Here is a 19,103-nt window from a genome sequence, read left to right on the forward strand (position 1 = left end):
GAAACCAAGTTTTTCTTTGGTTTGGCATAGGGAATAAATTCCCATTATAGGGGTGCTTCCCAAAATAACTAACAACTGGTACAGCACTGGCCCTGACCGGTCAGAACAGATGTCTACCAGTGTGCTATACCAGTACATGCCACCTGAATAGCCACTCTCTTCTCGTGGTTCAAAAATTGAAACCTTATAGAAAACATAATATGAAAAGTTTTCCATTCCTCAGGGAAGGAGAGTTCTTACTTTTTCCCTTTTGAACCTTGAAAATTTTTAATGTGTCACCTATTCAAAAAAGCAAATAAGTTAAAAAGGAAGGAAGGAAGGAAGGAAATACTAATTGAGAAAACCATTGTTGTGGAAGGGCCAGTAAGACTGGATTTTAGATTCTGTGATTACCCAAGGAAGGGCCGGATCATGCATGAGGACACACGGAGTTGGGGTGAGTGGCCAGGGCTTTCCTTAAGGCCTCTAAGGTTGTATCTGTAACAAGGTAGGCCAGGGCTGGTAGCTCCTCTGCCTTTTCCATTTTCCTCTGAAATGCAAGCTCAGGCTGGCTGAGTCTGTGGTGGTTCAGAGTTCTCTGACTCTAATCTGTCATCCTTAAATAGGAAATTACACTGTAATAACTGAACTTAAAACTTCTGAGCCCATCCTATGAGCATTCATTGGCATGCAGTCTATATACTGACAAGCGATTTATTTATTGGGTTTGTTTTTTTCCCTTTACCGTTGTAGAGATCCTCCCGTTTCCTGATTATTAAAGTAATTCATACCATTGTCCAGAACTTGTGTGATATAGAAAAGTACAAAAAAACCCCCCAAAAACAAAAAACACCAATCACTAATAATCTCACCATCAAAACTCAACTGGTGTTGTTAATGTCAGGATTTAAGTAGCTCCTCAGGTTGTTGGTTTCCATTAGCTGGGGCTTTTGCTAGAGTTTGATGCTGGTCTGGAGCATTGTTGCTGGCAGAGAAGAAGAGCCTGGACAAGATTTGCAGGTTATATTCCTCTAAGTGGCTTTGCTGGCGGTGGTGGTACCAAAGCAAGTGTTGGTAGGATAGGAAGAAGGTACATTGGATCTCATTTCGAAGGGAGAATGCTTCATTGCTTTTTAAAGGGCTTGGCAGATTGTGGGGTTTAGCTTATTGAGACACTGAGATCCTGAGTAGGGAATGGGCACTCCTGAAAAACAATTTTTGTAGAACCCACTTCTGGATAGATCTGTGGATTTTGCTAAGAGGATCAGAGTGATGACTTTTAGAATTCATCAAACTCTGATCCCTGGCATTGTGAGCCTAGTTGCTGCTGCTTTCCTTCTTGCTGAGGGGAAGTGCTAATTGCCAGTGAACCTTGCTTGGTCTCTTAGCTGTGAGTGCCAGGTTGCCATACCACGTTGCCATACCATGGGGAGGGACCACCCTTCTCCAAGTGTAAGAAGACCCTCTGTGTGCTTTTTCTTAGGGGGGAATGGGAGCTGCTCTGCTGTCAGACCCTGACAAGATTGAGAAGGTAAGTCCTGCAGGAGTGAAAATAGAGGTCCTTAAACTTGCTTGTGAACTAGAGTTGTCTGAACATGCACCCACCCTCATCTCCCCCAACAAGATTTTTTTTTAATGTTAGTTTATTTTTGAGACGGAGAGAGAGAGAGTATGTGCACGTGAGCAGGGGAGGGGCAGAGAGAGAGGAGGACAGAGGATCCAAAGTGGACTCTGCACTGCCAGCAGAGAGCCCGATGTGGGACTCGAACTCATGAACCATGAGATCATGGCTTGAGCCGAAATCAAAGTCGGACGCTTAACCAACTGAGCCACCCAGGCACCCCTCCTCCCCCAAGATTTAATGACTCAGTTTATCAGTTACTCCACCTAGAGTCTGAAAAATTTTTTCTTTAAGTAAGCTCTGTGCCCAGTGTGGAGCTTGTACGTAACGACCCTAAGATCAAGAGTCCTATGCTCTAGTGACTGAGCCAGGTAGGCACCCCTGGAGTCTGGAAAATTTTTGAAAGGCTTCCCAGTGATTGTGACATACAGTCAGGTTTGGGAACCCCTGAACGAACCAATAGCAGCCTTGGAGTTCCTCCAAAGTCCGGGGCTTGGAGACATGTCGACTGAGAGCCGAGGGGCTTAAGGAGTCATTTAGAGGCTCCTCTGTATTGCCTATCTACCTTCTGAGAAGATTATGTGAGCATAGGCCAGGCTATCTGTAGATTATGGACAGAATCTGTGCCAGTGGTGGTGGGGGTTGGCCTCTCCCAGCGGGCTTGCTGAGAGCAACAGTGGGCCCCCTCCACACTGGCAGAGTCCACCACCAGCCTTTGAGAGCAGCCTGGCCAGTGTCATGTGAGGCAAGTTGAGCTTGGTCGCCTCTGCTCCCCTTCCCTTGGTGATTCCAAAGGTCAGGTTTATGAGGCCCTGCAGCCAGGTTGGCGTTTGTCACCATGTTGTGAGCTGCCAGGGCCTGTAGGGGTGACATTTTCTACCAAGCCATATGCACCTTTTACTTCTTTGTCAGTCTACCAGTTCTCTCCTTGTTGCTCCTCTTAGTTCCTTTGTTTTCATCCTCCATTTTGGCTTCCCTGTCTGCGCTTTAAACCTTCTAGTGCCTCTCATAGGCAAGAGTAACTTGGGATAGGGCACCACCAATAAAAGCTGCCATTATTTGTGCTGGCTGCTGTGTCAGCAGCTCAACCATATATATTCCTCCAGCCCCACTGTCTTTGGGATATTGGAAGACCAATGTGTTGAGGGGCTTGGTGCCTTTTCATTTTCTCCACGTGAAGATAGGTACCCACACACACACACATATATATGCACACTGTATGTATAATAATAATATATAATACTTATATATAAATAACATAACATGTAATATATATATTATGTACTGTAGTAATATATATAACATGCCTATATATGTATATAGTACCTATAGTATATCCCTGCGGTTTGTAGGGTAATTTCCTTTTCAAAATATATTCTAGCATTTATTCCATTTGTTCTTCAAACCCCTTGAAGTAAATAGGGCAGGCATTTGTTATCTCTATTTGATCAACAATAATAAAACTAAAGCACAGAGAGATAAAAGTAGTTTGCCCAAGATTATATAGCAAGTAAGTAGCAGGCAGAGCAGTGTCTAGAGCCATGGTCTTGTGACCCCTATGCCAATATCAGTGCTCCCTCTTGATGGCATCTCAGTTTAGAGGTGCCTGGGTGTAGTTTAGAAGTGTCTAGCTACGGATCAGTTGACATCTGTACTTAGGAACCTCTAGTCAGACCCCTCTGTGTAGGATAGAATGGATGTGGACAACTGTGGATGTCAAATTCATCACCCCGCCTTGGGGAAGAGGGCCCGGTATGAGGTGGTGTTGCTTCACAACACATGCACTCAGACATCTTTATTATTCTCCAGTTTTCTGGCTTCTCCTACCTAGGCTGTTGGCTCTGTCTTCTCCACTGCCCCTCTTTGGATAAGGCATGTCTCACACATGAGGCAGAAGAGTTAAACTGCTCAGTTCATTCTGCTTCTTCTCTTTTTGGTGTTCTATCTGTTGAGAATTCTGTATAGGCGTGGGGTAGATAGGGGCAGGGAGGAAGTATTAATTAGTCTTTTGAAAAATCTTTCTTGGTAACACTGATACATCTTTCCTAGGTTAAGATCCTTACTTTAATAAAAAAAGTTTTTAAACATTTATTTATTATCAAGAGACAGAGAGAGACAGAGCATGAGCATGGGAGAAGCAGAGAGAAGGGGAGACACAGAATCCAAAGCAGGCTCCAGGCTCTGAGCCGTCAGCACAGAGCCCGATGCAGGGCTCTAACTCACAAACCACGAGATCATGGCCTGAGCTGAAGTCGGACAATTAACTGACTGAGCTACCCAGGTGCCCCAAGGACCTTAGTTTTAGACTCTTAGTTAGTAATATCCTTTCTCTAACCCCTGAACTCCAAGATCTGACCCCCGTGGCTGCCCAGGGCATCCCCCTGTGCATGTTGCACTTGGGCCAAGGCTAACAACTGGCAGGGCCAGAACTTGAACTCAGTTCTCAGTGATACCTAAGCCTATGCTCTCCATCCTCCTTTCCACTCATTCCCCAACAACCAGGGGAGCTAAGAGTCTGCTTTTCTTGAGTCAGCTGGTGGATCTGGTGAGTTGAGCCTGCCTGTGGGTAGATGTGTTGTGTTATCTGTGTTATCTGTTATGAGCCTATCTCAGGTACTTCTCCCTCACTGATTTTCATAGTACAGAGACAGGTGGTGTGATTTGGATCTGGGAGAGTTGAGTCTAGGGGGGGTTTCATGCTAGGGCCTAGCCAGAAGACAGATTCTCGTCACCCGTTCCCCTTAATGTGACCTTTGCAGGTGGCTGGGCATTTTGATTACTAATTTCCTTCCTGATTCTGAACAAGCACATGAAATGAACAGAAATACCAAAGAAAGTGCTTAGAGCTACTTGGATGAAATACAGCAAAGGAAGTTCTGCAAAACAGAGAACTGGATCAAACCAGCTCATGTTGCTTCAGTCACCAAATATCAGGGGGTTCTTGTATTTTTTTTAAAAAAATTTTTCATTGTATTTATTTTAGAGAGAGAGAAAGCACACACACACATGGGTAGGGGAGGGGCAGAGGGAGAGGGAGAGAGAATTCCAAGCAGGTTCCACACTCAGCGCAGAGCCTGAAGCGGGGCTCAATCCCACAACCATGGGATCATGGCCTGAGCCGAAATCAATAGTCAGGCACTCAACTGACTGAGCCACCCAGGCACCCCAAACATTATGGGATTCTAAGTCCACAATAGCAAAGGAACCTTCCAGATATGCTATGGTTAGCGTGAGGGATAGGACTCAAGGGAGAATTTTTTTATTGTGTATCTCAGTGGATCTGGCAGTTCCCCACCCCCACTGCCTTAAAGGGTAGCTGCCCCCTTAAGGCCTGCCAGAGTGACCCTAGGACCACAGGTCCAGTATGCCTCCTGGGGCAGCATCTGGGGACTGTTCCTTCCTGCCAGTCTTTGGCATTGGTCCTTGGGCCAACAGGCCCTGTCTTGCCTATGATCTGTTAACGTGCCTTGTCAGCCCAGCCTCTTCGTCTCATGTCTTCTGGAGCGGTTTGCCAGAGAATGTCCCTGAAAGGCCTCCTCGACTGGTTCTTTCAGTCTCGCTCTCTGCTGCCCCCACTTGTCTAGAACCAAGCAAGACTGGCACCAGCTGCGTGGGTGTCCTCTCTGCTCTTCTGGCAGTCAGTTCTTAGAAGAGAGCTCTTGGGATCACCTTCCCTCCAGCTTGTCTAGACTGAAATTAAAAAAAAAAAAAAAGTTTTTTAAAAATTATTATTTTGAAGTAATCTCTACATCCAACGTGGGGCTCAAACTCATGACCCCGAGATCAAGAGTTGGATGCTGTATGACTGAGACAGCCTGGCACCCCTGGCCTGAAATTTTCGATAAGGGAAGAAGATAGCAATGCCAGAGACATTCACTGTCATCTGCATGTCTCTTGATCTCTGATTCATACGTGACCTGGCCTTGACGCTTCTCTGACACTTTCCTGTATAACTTCTTGATCTTTCTTTGAAGTCCTTTGCAATTACTGTGCAAATTAACACTTTATAATGTGTTGAATATGTTGTTTTTTCCTTTGCCATTTCACTTCTGTATATCTGACTCACCTAAAGAGAGGCATATGAGGACAGGGCCCAGGACCTGTAAAACCTTCCTTGCTCTCTCACTCAGTAGATCCTGGAACAGCACTCAGGGAACATTGCTTTCACGCAGGAATGAAGCTGTCAGCCGTGTGTTCTCAACCAGGACTAGGCCTCAGAATCCTTTGGAGGAGGGAGTATGTTAAGCTGAGACTTTTTTATTTTTATTTAAAAAAAAATTTTTTTTATAACGTTTATTTATTTTTGAGACAGAGAGAGACAGAGCATGAACGGGGGAGGGTCAGAGAGAGGGAGACACAGAATCCAAAACAGGCTCCAGGCTCTGAGCTGTCAGCACAGAGCCCGACGCGGGGCTCGAACTCATGGACTGCGAGATCATGACCTGAGCCGAAGTCGGCCGCCTAACCGACTGAGTCACCCAGGCACCCCAAGCTGAAACTTTTTTAAAAATTGAAAAGATTTTCTAGTTTTACCAAGAAATTGACATACATCACTATATGCGCCTAATGCACAGGTCTGTAACAGAGTTAATTAGTATGAGCAGTTGTGGTGGTTTTTCCAGAAGTGTTTGTGTTTTCCTCTCTGCAGATCCTCAGCACTCTTGTTAAAGGGACTCACAGACCTGTGACCTGCAAGATTCGCATCCTGCCCTCGGTAAGGATGATGTGTTACGTTTCAAGGTCCATTTTTTCAAAGGATGTTGTTTTGGGAGGAGGTGAATGGTTCTCGAGGACAGTTGACTTAGGTTGGAGGAGGGAGTGGGGCTGAGCTCACTTTTGGAGCTGGCAGCTATTCGCTGGGTAGCTTCTCTAACCACCCTGGACTGTCCTCTTCCCCAGCTGGAAGATACCCTGAGCCTTGTGAAGCGGATAGAAAGGACTGGCATTGCTGCCGTTGCAGTTCATGGGAGGTGAGTGGTTCCCTATCTAGTGACTGACTTGCAGTCCTCAACCATCGTAACAATCCTTTGTCAGACCCTAGGTGACAGCCAACTTTTCTTCTACATATGCAGCCTGCCTCTGCCTAGCTCTTTGACATCCTTTGAGTCCTGAGGGCAGCTAAACCCTTCATGGGTGGGCATTTTTCTTTGTTTCATTCACTGAACACCTACTGGTGGTAGACGCTACACTGAGTTTAGAGACAGAGAAGGAGAGGAAGATTGAGTTTAAAGACACAAGAGGAAGGGGAAACGCCTCTACCCTCAGGATGTGTAAATGGTAGAGATTGAGTGATAGGTTCACAGTTGTACTGTGCAGCCAGGAAGTGGTGGAATTAGAACTCTGACTCTGAATCTCATTTGCTTTCCAATACATTGAGGAATAGCTTCTCCCCCAAATGACCCCATGCAGATGGCTCTGCTTTTAATGGCATTGTCTCTTTTGTCTGCCCTTCTTGGATTGCCAGCTGTCACAATGACTACTTTAAACAGCTCTTGTATCTGTAGCTAATATGCTGTCTTCTGGGAGCTGAGGTGTTGCTGAAGGCTACTTTTGGTTTCCCAGTTAGACTTGTTCCGTGTGTCCATGATGTACATTTTTTTTTTGGTAAAGTTTATTTATTTTGAGTCAGGGAGAGCACACAAAAGAATGTGAGTGAGAGAGGGGCAGAGAGAGGGAGAGAAAGAATCCCAAGCAGGCTCTGTGCCGTCAATGCAGAGCCTGATGAACCGTGAGATCATGACCTGAGGTGAGATCAAGAGTTGGACACTTAACCGCCTGAGCCACCCAGGCACCCCTATGATGTAGTTTTGTACAGAATCCCAGCTCAACAGACTTTGGCCAGAGTGACCTCTCTTCTCTGAGTGATGTTCCTTTTGGGTTCAGGGTTCTTATAGGAACAGCCCACTTTTTGCTGGATGTGTCTATGACAGCATTTTCAGAGAAAATGTTAACTCCCAACATGTGTAAGAGAAAAGGAGAGCTGTGTGGGCTGAAGCCAGTAGGGGGCGGGGAAAGGCTACACACGTGTACATGCAAGCTCCTCCCTGTGGCAGCAGGCTCTAGGCTCAGACTGCCTGGTTTGGGCTCCCATTTCTGCTGTTTGTTGGCTGTATATCCTTGGATAAATCACTTAACCTCTCTGAGTACCACATTTTTCATTGGAAATTAAGATAATTTCTGCTTTATAAGGTTGTCTTGAGGCTTTTATGAGGTTGTGAATATATAGTCTTGGCACAGTGCCTGGCATATGGTGTTCTCTGAATAAATACAGCTATTCCTTTTTACCAGTAGTTGGAAACACCAGGAAGACAGATTCGGGTGAGTTTAAAGAGGGGCTTTCTGGCCATCAAAGCTGTTGAGGATGGGTTCTGGGCTGAAACGGGCTGCTGGGGTGTGGGGAGGTAGAGGTGAGGATGGGTTGACAGGGCCTTCTGAGGCTTTTGTTGAGCCTCCTGACCCTTTTGTTGAGGAGCATACCAGAGGAGATGCACACAGACAAGACCTGAGCAAGGGCTGTCTGGTTGACCATCTCTCTTGCTTGTTCCTGAGCATAGCTTAGATCAGGCTTCACTTCAGCATCTCTAAGACTCATTCACTCATACACAAGAACCTCTTGCAGTTGACCTTGGAAGGAGAGGGCTTAGGTTGTGGTCCTACCTCTCCGGGGCTTGTTGTGACAGCCATGATCTGTGGCCTGTCCTGCCTGCTGGGTCTGCCCTGTGCCAGGTGCCTCTCCCCAGGATCAGCTGCCCAACTCAGCCTCAGCATAGGCAGCTGTGTGGGAGTGGCCAGTCTGAGGGCAGCAGCTGTTCCCAGTCTCGTGGGGAGGGCAGCACCGGGACAGTAGGGGCAGCATTCTTATAGCACTGTCCCTCATCTCTGGCACAGGCGAAGGGAAGCCAAGGAAAGGCAGTGTGACCTTGGGAGCCAGGCCACCCACACCAGCCCTGTGCAGCCACACCTCACCTGCAGGCCTGCAAGGGCTGGACTTGCCTTCTCAGCAGGGACTTCTGCTGCTCCTGCCCTTACAACAGAGGTCATGGAGAGCCATCCTCTGCAGCCCAGAACCCTGTCCTTCATGGCCACATGGCCTTCCTGAGGTTCAGTAGGGAGGATGGTAGGGTTTGGCTAAGGTAAACCTTAGTTTGAACTGTGATATGGCCTCAGCCCTCAGCCCATCCTTTTTTCTTTATCTCCAAGAAAGCGGGAAGAAAGACCTCAGCACCCTGTAAGCTGTGAAGCCATCAGAGCCATTGCTGAAACCCTCTCCATTCCTGTCATAGCCAAGTAAGCCTCTCTTCCTCATCATTTACTTTTTTGTGCTCCACCTCACTCAGAGAAGTTTGAGCTGGCATACAAAAAATGGAATGAGCTAGCATTAAAAAATGACCTAAGGGAAAAGGAAAAAAGGGTAGTACAAAAAAATGAGGTTGGACATGAAGCTGAAAAGTACCTATTGTGTCCACTAGCCTCTGGTGAGTGGCCGATGTAGGTGTGCAGTAGGCAGGGTCCCAGGGCATTTTGATAGATGGGTTGAGGGTAGGAGTGTTCAGGAGACAGGGAGAGCAAGAAAGAGGCCGCTGAAGCAGACCCAAGGCAAAAGTGATGTCACACCCAGAGTTAGGTGTGCAGGGTGTAGGGTGAGTAGTCCCAAGCCAGAGCATACAGAAGAATGGCTCAGGGGGCATAAGGCAGGTCACAGTCCAAAGCCCAGACAAGCATTCTGGGCAGCCATAGGACCAGGGAATGAGACTGACAGTTCTGAGGTACCAGTGACCAGCCCAGAGGCTTAGCAGTAAGACAGTGTCCAGTTGTCATTGGGGCACTGGCCATGTGGGCCAGTCCAGTGCAGCCTTGCACCTTAGGATGGCATAGAGCCTGATGGCAAGATGGGAACAGAAATTCTAAAGCCCCGAAGTCCTGACAAAGGGCATGCCTGCCTGGTGGGAAGGAGGGAGCGAGTTAAGGTTGGGGGTGGTAGCCAGGCTTAGTTGTTCCCAGGCCAGGAGTTTTAGGGCTGGCGTGGAGAGGGTAGGGTACTCAAGACCCTGGATCCTGTTGCTGCTGCTGCCACCTGAGGGTCTTCCCCACCATACACATAAGGCTGTGCCTGGATTGAGGCTGCCACCTGGCCCCCAATGGAACAGATGCAAATGGAGCAGTTTCCAAGGGGGCCCTTGGGGCCTCGGGGTGGCAGGAAGGGAAATTGCAACCAAACTGGGCCTCCTTCATTCCTCTCATGATCACCACTGTGTCTGTGGTTTTTGACCCACCTGTTAGTAGGTATATAGGTGCTCCAGGCTGGGGATCTTTCTGTGATCCCAGCATCCACTTAACAGACCTATGTCTTCAGATTTGGGCTGGCTTTAGCCACTGTTTAGGATGAGGAGGAGGGAAGGAAGGTAAAATCTCTGAGACACCTGTTAAGTGCCAGGCCTGGTTCAGGCTGTTTCACTGTGTTATCTCACTTGGTGTTTCTGACCCCATAGTGGGGTGTGTGTTCTAACCTCCAGTCTCCCAAAGTACTCACAGCTGAAGGATTTGGTCAAAGCCACATGGTTAATGAGTAGCAGATCTGGGAGTTGCTTTTTTCTGAAGATGCTAGTATGAGGATACCCCTCACTCCCCTGTTGCCTTTCAGCGGAGGATCTCATGACCACATCCAAGAATATTTGGACATAGAGGACTTTCGACAAGCCACAGCAGCCTCTTCAGTGATGGTGGCCCGAGCCGCCATGTGGAACCCATCCATCTTCCTCAAGGAGGGTCTGCGACCCCTGGAGGAGGTCATGCAGAAGTACATCCGATACGTACGTCTATGCACTTTTTCAAAAGAAACATTTTTCACTGTCTGCCACATTCCTGCAGAAGGTGCCTTGGGTGAGCCCCAGCCCCCAGCAGCCATTGTTGTTCCTCTCCTTCTCTTTGTAGTCCTTATAATGTAGCATTGGGTCTCCTTGGTTTCAATGTGAAGAGAGGATGCTGGGGCAGCCCCTACCATCACCTCCTACTAAAGCTTTCAAGGCAATGAGGTCCTATCAAGGACCCTGGGATTCAGGATGCTGCTAAGGCCCCAAACATGTGAATCTTTCTCTCTCACATCCTCCACACACATATACACGCATGCACAACGACAATGGGATCTGTGTTACTGAAGACACTCATGCCAGTGGTTGGTGCCTGAACAGCTACAGCTAAGAAAAGCCATTGTAACTATTGTTGAGGATAGATTATCTGTACAGAGACTTTGCATCTTGTCATGCGTCAGAATCACTTCTAAAACTATTCTCTTGCTGGGGTGCCTGGCTGGCTCAGTTGGTGGAGCATGTGGCTGGTGATCTTGAGGTCGTGAGTTCAAGCCCCACACTGGGTGTAGAGTTGACTTATTTGAAATAAAATAAAACTCTTCTCTTGCTCATTCCCAGAACGCTTTAACCTCTGACTTAGGGAATAGCCTAACTTTAACCCTCTCCTTAGGGACTAGCTTTTTCCTCTCACTGAGAGCTTGATTGTAGTGCCAGAAACATTTCCCTCTAAAGGAATTTTAAAAAATTCTTTTTTATTTTTTTTATTTATTTATTTTTTACTTTTGAGAGAGAGAGCATGAGCAGGGGAAGGGCAGAGAGAGAGGGAGACACAGAATCCAAAGCAGACTCCAGGCCCTGAGCTGTCAGCACAGAGATCAACGTGGGCTTTGAACTCATGAACCACAAGATCATGACCTGAGCCTAAGTCAGATGCTCAACCGACTGAGCCATCCAGGTGCCCCATCCCTCTAAAGGAATTTTTTGACCAGTTCACCTGCCCTGTCCCTTTGGTACAATCCTGGAATTGTGTGAGTCTCTGTGATTAGCTGTACATGTCTGCAGGCAGAGAGACAGTCGGTGGACTTCTAATTCATCAGTGCACTGGGCCTGAGCAGAGAGTATAGCCCTCATCCTCTTCGATGCTGGGAGTTGCACCCTCCTAGGAGGGTCAGGAGCTTCTCAGATCCTCAGACTGCCCATGCCCCCTTCAGGCCATGGCCATGCCTTTGGCTCTGTGGCTGCCATGGCATGTGGGTATCCCTGGGACTGTGCAAGCTGGGTATGGTAGGAGGCCCTGAGGCTTCTAACTGCCCAAAGATGGGCAGTTTCTGTCCCTAGAGCCTCCCCAGCTTGATACTACAGCCCTCATCTCCTGGGTTCCAGGTGTCTTGTTGGGCAGGTTTGTGACCACCAGGCCATCCAGTACCCTGAGTCAGCTAGAGACCTTGTCTTAGCCTAGGTCGCCTATCTAGCTCTTCCACCTGAGTAGCAAGTCTGTAGCAGAGAAGATACATTCAGCTGTGCTGAGCTTGCTCACTGGGTAAAAGGTGATGTTGTCATTCTTGCTCAGTCCATCCTTTGGCAGCTTCTCAAGAGCTGTAGTCCTGAAGGAGGGGAGTGGCTTTCAAGCTTAGGCAGGGCTGCTGCTGGTCTAGTCAGGTGCCTTCTGACAAGCTGGATCAAGGCCTTGCCACCGGCTGGGGCTTTACCAACGTATCTCTGCTTTGTCCTCAGCATGTCACGGTACCTTCCTGGTTACTGAAGATACAGGCCTAGGTGAAGAGATTAGAAGAGTGTAGGGGGCGAAGGGTGGGAGGGTGTTCTAGAGGCTGGGGCACCCTCCACTCACTGCTTTTCTGTCTGCCCAGCCAGGCAGGCTTCTACTGGGTATCCCTGTGCAGTCAGCTTGCTTCCCGAGGCTGCATTTCCAGTCTGTGGAGTAGGGGTAACAACTGCACCTCACGCTTGTGAAGCTCAGTGAAGTGACAAGTAACATGTGAACACGACTGGCACATTGTGCTGTGCCTTACCCATGGCGGGGGAGATTGGAGACAGGCTGTTCTCCCATCCAAGTACTAACCGGGCCTGACCCTGCTTAGCTTCTGAGATCAAACGAGATCGGGCACGTTCAGGGTGGTATGGCCGTAGACTGGAGACAGGCTGTTCTACACTGTGTTTAGAGATAGAAGAATCTCACCCCTGTCCTGGTGCTGTTCCCGTCGCACCAGATTTTGACTTGCTCCTCCTCCCTGCCCTGGAATGGCAGCAGGTCCTCTGTGGTAGCCTATGGTGGCTGAAGCAGGAAGGGGTCCCCACACATCTGGACTTCTGTCAGGCTGTTCAGTAGAATATGCTCCTGACCCTCAGCTATGACTCTTGAGCGTTGTGCCACTAACAGGAGGAGTAAATGGCCAGGATGGAGGTGGCTTTTCTTATGAGGTCACACTACCTCATCTGCAAGCATACCTCTGATGCCCTCTTGGAGGCCCTTTCCCTGCCATAGTTCAGGCCTCAGAACCTGGGCAGCAAGTAGGCTCATGTTGGTTTTTCCCTCAGGCTGTGCAGTATGAAAACCACTACACCAACACCAAGTATTGCTTGTGCCAGATGCTACGAGAACAGTTGGAGTCGCCCCAGGGAAGGTTGCTCCATGCCGCCCAGTCTTCCCAGGAAATTTGGTGAGAGAGGCAATGCCTGTCCATAATTACTTGCAGACGTTGCCCAGACTTGACTATGAGCCCTAGTTGACTATCAGGGGACCAGGGATACAGCTTCTGGAGGTGGATGTACTGGAGTGGGGTGGTGATGCAGTTTTGCCTCACAGAATAGGATACTTAAGAAACCTTTGGAAATTTCCGTCTCTGGACTGATCTCACAGCAGAATTTTGGGAACTAAAGTGCCAGTAGGATGGAGGAATCTGGGGACTGGGCTTGGGAATTCCTGGGGAGGAAGGGACTTGCACAGTAACAGATCTGTCACACACCAGGCCATCAAGACCCAATGGTCAGAATTGAGCCCCTGGCCTGAGCCTGTGCCCACACCCCATCACTTTGCAGTCTGGGAGGCTACCCCATGGTCCTCTACATTTGATATAGCTCCAGTTCAGGTGGTTGACCTTTGGGGCCCCTCACAACGTGGCCTAGTACCTGTTCCTTTGGCTCCATATTTACCTATTTCCCCAGGCCCACACCTGTACTCAAACTGGGTCTTCTGCCTGAATGCTCTCTCCTCCTCATGTTGGCTGTCTGCTTCCTCCTTCCTCAAAGAAACTTTTCTTTTTTAATTAAATTTTTTTTTTAACGTTTATTATTTTTGAGAAAGAGAGACAGAGCATGAGCAGGGGAGGAGCAGAGAGAGAGGGAGACACAGAATCTGAAGCAGGCTCCAGGCTTCAAGCTGTCAGCATGGAGCCCGATGTGTGGCTTGAACCCATGAAGTGTGAGATCATGACCTGAGCTGAAAGTCGGACACTTAACCGACTGAGCCACCCAGGTGCCCCATCAAAGAAACTTTTCTAAACCATGCTTGTGCCCAGGCACCCATCCTCACAAATACCCTCTGGTCCTCAAGATGCTTCCTAGCAGGGAAAAGAGTTGCCAGAAGACTCTTCCCAACCCTGTGCTTGTGGTGTTGGTTCAGTCCCTATCCCACATAGCTTAACCAGGGTTGACTCAGGTGTCTAATGAGCTCAAGGGAAAGAGTATAATTTTGTAGCTCTTGATGGTACCTCAGTTTAGTCTAGGCCTAACTGCTTGTGGCTGGGGCAGGAAGTGGGGAACCACTTAGTGGTCGTGGCCTCTGTCTCTTTCTCCCTTGGGTCCACATGAGGATGAGGCTGTGCATAAGCCAGGTGCTTGTTCAGTGTAGGTCAGTTCACTCACTGTTGGCTAGGGTCACTTGCATGTGTTTTCTTCTTTGGAAGAGAGTCTGGGCTTAGGTGGTAGAGGTGACCTTTACAGCCTTTTCCACCCACCCCAGCTTGTCTTCCAGTGTCCACCCCCAGAGGCTCACATTCACTCTCTGCCAGTCCAGGCTGATCCCAGGGGTAGGTAGGAGGCACCCCCTGATGGCTAGATCTCAGTGGTGTTTTCATATATATGTGGGGCGGCGGTGGGGAGGAGGGGCATTTCTCAATGGCAAGGCCCTGGGCTCCTGCAGTAGTTTCCTAGATGTTGATTCCACTAAAGGACTTACACTGCGTTGCTTATCCCTCCACAGTGAGGCCTTTGGCCTTGGTGCCTTTTACGAGGAGATGACACAAGAGCTGAATGCCCGGCGGGCTGAGTTCTTAGCCAGGACCCCAGAGGCAGCGGGGGAACCAGCTGAAGACACCTCTGGTATCATTAAGATGGCTGTCAAGTTTGACCGGTAGGTCTGCAGCTTGGCCTCAGCTTGGCTGGGGCCAGCGCCCTCAGCTGGCTGCTGTACATGGTTAATGCTAAGGTTAGGAACTATAAGTCTTCTGGGTTTGGATACTCGTTCTCATTTTTCAGTGTCCCAGAGATGGCATTTTGAGGAACACGGCCCCTGAAAAAGCCCAGGCAGCACTGTCAGGGGTGTGCATGTTGTCTCAAGTGTGACTAAACACCTTTTCTTTGATCCACCCCCTCCCACAACTTGGGATGGAGAACTTGTCTCCTGTTCTTGAAAGTCTATGCTATTCCCCTGGCTCTGAGCATCTAGCTGCCTCCAAGGCAGTGGTACCCTCGCCCTCATCTGGCTGTGCAACCTCTGCCCATACCTACTGCCCCATACTCACTGCCCCATACCAGCCCTGTGGTTCCCTCTTTAGGCAGAAGTAGCCTCAAGATGATTATTCCTTCAGAGTGTGACTCAGCTTGGAGTAAGGTCCTCATCCTTGTCTTCTGCCATCTGGGATCTGAGCCTTTCTCAGGTCCCTGGGCCCATACTGGGAGCCAGTCTTGTCTGGCAAGGGCTTGGGAGGAAGGAGTGTGGGCATAGTTGGTCAGTCATATCTGGGGAGAGCTCCTGGTGGGAAGTTGGAACATAGTGCCTCCCACTCTGTCACCCTATCACCGACTGGCTCTGACTCTGGAAATAAGAGTACACTGTGTCCAAGGCAGAAACAGATCATCTTGATACTCAGGGGACATGATAAGGGTGGGTAGTAAGCTAGATCCGAGACCGCTGTGTGGCCATCTATATTCCCAACCACCACCCACTCCCTCCTGTCTTGTTTTAAGAGGCAAACTGGGCCTTCCTTTTTGGCTTTTGAAGGCTGTTTTCCAGGCTAGAGTTCAGAGTGCCGGGATTTCACATCCTATCGCAATTCCTCAAGCATGCTGATGCCCATCTTCCTTTTAGTCAGAACCCAGGCCACACCCCACTGGTGGAACAGAAATGGGAGCTCAGGGGAATAAGTACACAAGTCCTGAGGCAGAAGCCTGGTGGTGATGGTGGGTGAGCCCTGACTCCTTCCTCTCCTTTTCCCAGGAGGGCATACTCACCCCAGATCACCCCCAAGATGTGCCTGCTGGAGTGGTGCCGGAGGGAGAAGTTGGCGCAGCCTGTGTATGACACGGTGAGGTCCTGCACCTGGCCCTAGAGTGCTCCCACGGCCGATGTCATCACCCCCAACACACTCATAGCCTGTACCCTGAACTCAAGACTACTTGGCTGGAGCCTGGCTTGGTCTTCCGTGGGCTCGCAATATGCAATGGTTGCTGGCGGCCGGACCAGTTGCTGATATGATAGCCCCTTCTCTGTGTCAGTGGGCCTGTTGTCTAATTCTGGCCACTTTCATAACACTGAACTTGAGGCCTATGTAAGGGGTTGCTTGGGCCAGTCCCTGCCAGTGGTGTTGCTTAGACAAGGGAGACTTCTCTGGAAAGGGCCTATTGGCTTACTTAGGAAGAATGCTCAAACCTAAAAGTTAGACATGTTTTTGGACCAGGCTTTAGCCACTGGGGCACAGAATTGGGCCCCAGACTTGAGGCCCCTTGGTGGAAACTTTAAGACAGTCTTGCTTCACCTCCTCTGGTCCCCATGGCCATGTCTTGTTTAAGCTGCACTGTCTCTTCTGGACTGACCTTCTGACCTCTAAACTTGTACCTTCTGGGACTTGTGTCCCCCTCTCCCAGAGCGAGTTTTCTTTTTTTTTTATTTTTATTTTTATTTTTATTTTTATTTTTATTTTTATTATTTTTATTATTTTTATTTTTTATTTTTGGGACAGAGAGAGACAGAGCATGAACGGGGGAGGGGCAGAGAGAGAGGGAGACACAGAATCGGAAACAGGCTCCAGGCTCCGAGCCATCAGCCCAGAGCCTGACGCGGGGCTCGAACTCCCAGACCGCGAGATCGTGACCTGGCTGAAGTCGGACGCTTAACCGACTGCACCACCCAGGCGCCCCTAGAGCGAGTTTTCTAAAGCGAATCTGACCTCTGCCTCCCTGCTCAAGTCCTCATCCTCTCCCCAGTGCCTTTGGGATCAAGCTCCAGCACCTCAACACAGAGCACAGGGCCCCCCACATGCCTTTCTGCTTCATGTCTCGTCCACTCTGCTCTCTGTCCAGCCACATCATCTGGTCACTCTGCCAAGTGTACCTTCTCTGCCACATCCTTGCCCCCTCTTACCCCTTTGCCATCTGGTGAACTCCTCCTCATTTTGGGTGACCTAGCCCATCCAGATGTCAGTAGAAGCAGGATCCATAGTCACGCGCAGCTAAGGGCTCTGATGGCCCTTTGCTTAGGTCCCTGATTGAACTCCTGAAATACTGGAATGTCGTTACCTGTTTGTGTATCTGTCTTTCTTCCCTGGCAGATGCCCAGGCACTTCTGCTAGGGAGGAGCATGTGATACAAGTAGCCTTCATTTAACTTAGGTGGGAAGTACTTCCTTTATCTGCCTTCCTTGTGATCCTGGCAGGTGAGCCCCAGGGCTCATTCCTCTCGTCCCCATGTAGCCATCCCTGTTGCCTTTGCTCTCTTTGCACCAGGTTCAGCGCCCCCTGGATCGCCTCTTCTGCTCTGTTGTGACTGTTGCTGAGCAAAAGTACCAGTCCACCTTGTGGTGAGTTTCCTCATCAGTGGGCTTGGGGCTTGGGATGAGGGGCCTGTACCCAACATTGATGTAAGAGGGTTTGGGGAGGATGGTGTACCTGGGCAGTGGCATCCCTGGGTAATGACCCCTTCCTCAGTTTTGTCAGAATCTTTGTCAAGGGTGTGTAGAGTCAGGCCTTTCCAGCCTCTAGTCCTGGAGCCAGCCTGCCTGTCTACCTGCCTTATTGTCCCATACCTCATCTGCCCAGGGACAAGTCTAAGAAATTGGCAGAGCAGGCTGCGGCCATCGTCTGTCTGCGGAGCCGGGGCCTCCCTGAAGGTCGGCTGGGTGAAGAGAGCCCCTCCTTGCACAAGCGCAAGCGGGAAGCCCCTGACCAAGATCCTGGGGGTCCCAGAGCTCAGGAGCCAGCAGTGCCTGGGAAGCTGTGCAAGAAGCCCTTTGTGGCCTTGGGAAGTGGTGAAGAGAGCCCCCTGGAAGGCTGGTGACCATTGTCCCTACCTTGGCCATCCCCCTTAGGGGCCTGGCCGTAAGTTGGCTGTGGGTGCAAAGCATGAATCTGATGCCATTGGACAAATTGCTGACTGTTCCTGGCAGGAGTTAAGAGGTCCTGGCCTGGTCCATCAGCCTGAACCAAAGGGTTCCTAGGGTGCACATCTTCTTTGGTGGATCTGAGTAACAGGGCCAAGTTCCTAGTGACCTCAGTATTTTCTTTGAAAACAGGAACTTTTTGGGTGGCACCTCCTCAACTTGACATTGGTACAGTGCAATAAAGACACCTCTACCCTTACCCATGGCTACTTGCTTCAGCCCTGGGCATTGTCACACACAGACTCATGGCCTGGCATAATTATTTCACTCCCACCCTCTGTGCAGAGCTAGAGCTTCCAACAGCATATCCCCTACCCATCCTTATGGATCTGGTTGGAAGTAGGGGGTTGGGTGTATCCTTTAATGCTCATTGGACTTGGGCTGAGCCAGAAAGGCCCAAGAAGCCCATTTTACTGATGGCAAACCTGAAGTAACTGCCCATCAACTGACTTTCTTGATGAGAGGTGCTATAGAATCTGGGGAACAGTTAGGGTATCTGGTACCCTAGTGAGGGACCAGCTCAGATACGTTGGGCAGGTCCTGGGTCTGACCCCCAGCTGGCTGGAGTTCAGACCTGCTGAGGTGTCTGCTCTGGGTAGGGGACACTGAGAACACAGGTTGCTGATGCCAGCAGTTTGGGTCCCTTAAAATTGTCCACCCACGCCGCTGCTTGCCCCAGCCCCCACTATCCCACTTGGGCCGGAAGGAAGTGGCAGATTCTCTTTAATTTCCTCCTGGCAGTGAGAAGCAAACAAACGGCTACCACATCTCATGGGGCCTCCCCCTCTTAACTGGGAGGGGCGTTCTGACCAAAGGTCCCTGCCCTGCACCACCCCCGCTTCCTCCACTGTAAACACACTACTTCTCCTCCCCTTTTCCAAGTGCTGTAGGGAGGGGCATTCCCCTCTAGGCCAAGGCCATGTTTCTCCCATGTCTCTAGGGTCAGGCCCCTATGCCAGCCAGCAGCCCCTGGCCCTGGTGGCCTGAGATCAGGCGGTGATGCCTCTGTTTCAGTCCTGGAGCTGCACCTGTCTGCACACTTGTTCCTCTGTATGCAGATAAGGATACTGCACTACCAGCTGCC

General features: G+C 49.6%; 1 protein-coding gene across 3 annotated transcripts in view; it reads left to right on the forward strand.

The window, feature by feature from the left end:
* The window catches only part of DUS2 (dihydrouridine synthase 2), a 48,447-nt gene extending 30,186 nt beyond the window's left edge, over positions 1–18,261 (forward strand). For all 3 annotated transcript variants that reach the window (XM_043600894.1, XM_043600893.1, XM_043600895.1), the window contains exons 7-16: positions 1,463–1,510; positions 6,249–6,314; positions 6,500–6,570; positions 8,801–8,887; positions 10,242–10,410; positions 12,964–13,085; positions 14,627–14,776; positions 15,863–15,950; positions 17,367–17,440; positions 17,679–18,261. In XM_043600894.1, the coding sequence (XP_043456829.1) occupies positions 1,463–1,510; positions 6,249–6,314; positions 6,500–6,570; positions 8,801–8,887; positions 10,242–10,410; positions 12,964–13,085; positions 14,627–14,776; positions 15,863–15,950; positions 17,367–17,440; positions 17,679–17,916 (1,113 nt within the window). In that variant the 3' untranslated portion in view covers positions 17,917–18,261. The remainder of the gene's footprint in view (positions 1–1,462; positions 1,511–6,248; positions 6,315–6,499; positions 6,571–8,800; positions 8,888–10,241; positions 10,411–12,963; positions 13,086–14,626; positions 14,777–15,862; positions 15,951–17,366; positions 17,441–17,678) is intronic.
* The last annotated feature ends 842 nt before the right edge of the window (positions 18,262–19,103 follow it).

The sequence above is a fragment of the Prionailurus bengalensis genome, chromosome E2 (assembly GCF_016509475.1).
Source record: "Prionailurus bengalensis isolate Pbe53 chromosome E2, Fcat_Pben_1.1_paternal_pri, whole genome shotgun sequence".
Classification (NCBI taxonomy): Eukaryota; Metazoa; Chordata; class Mammalia; order Carnivora; family Felidae; genus Prionailurus; species Prionailurus bengalensis.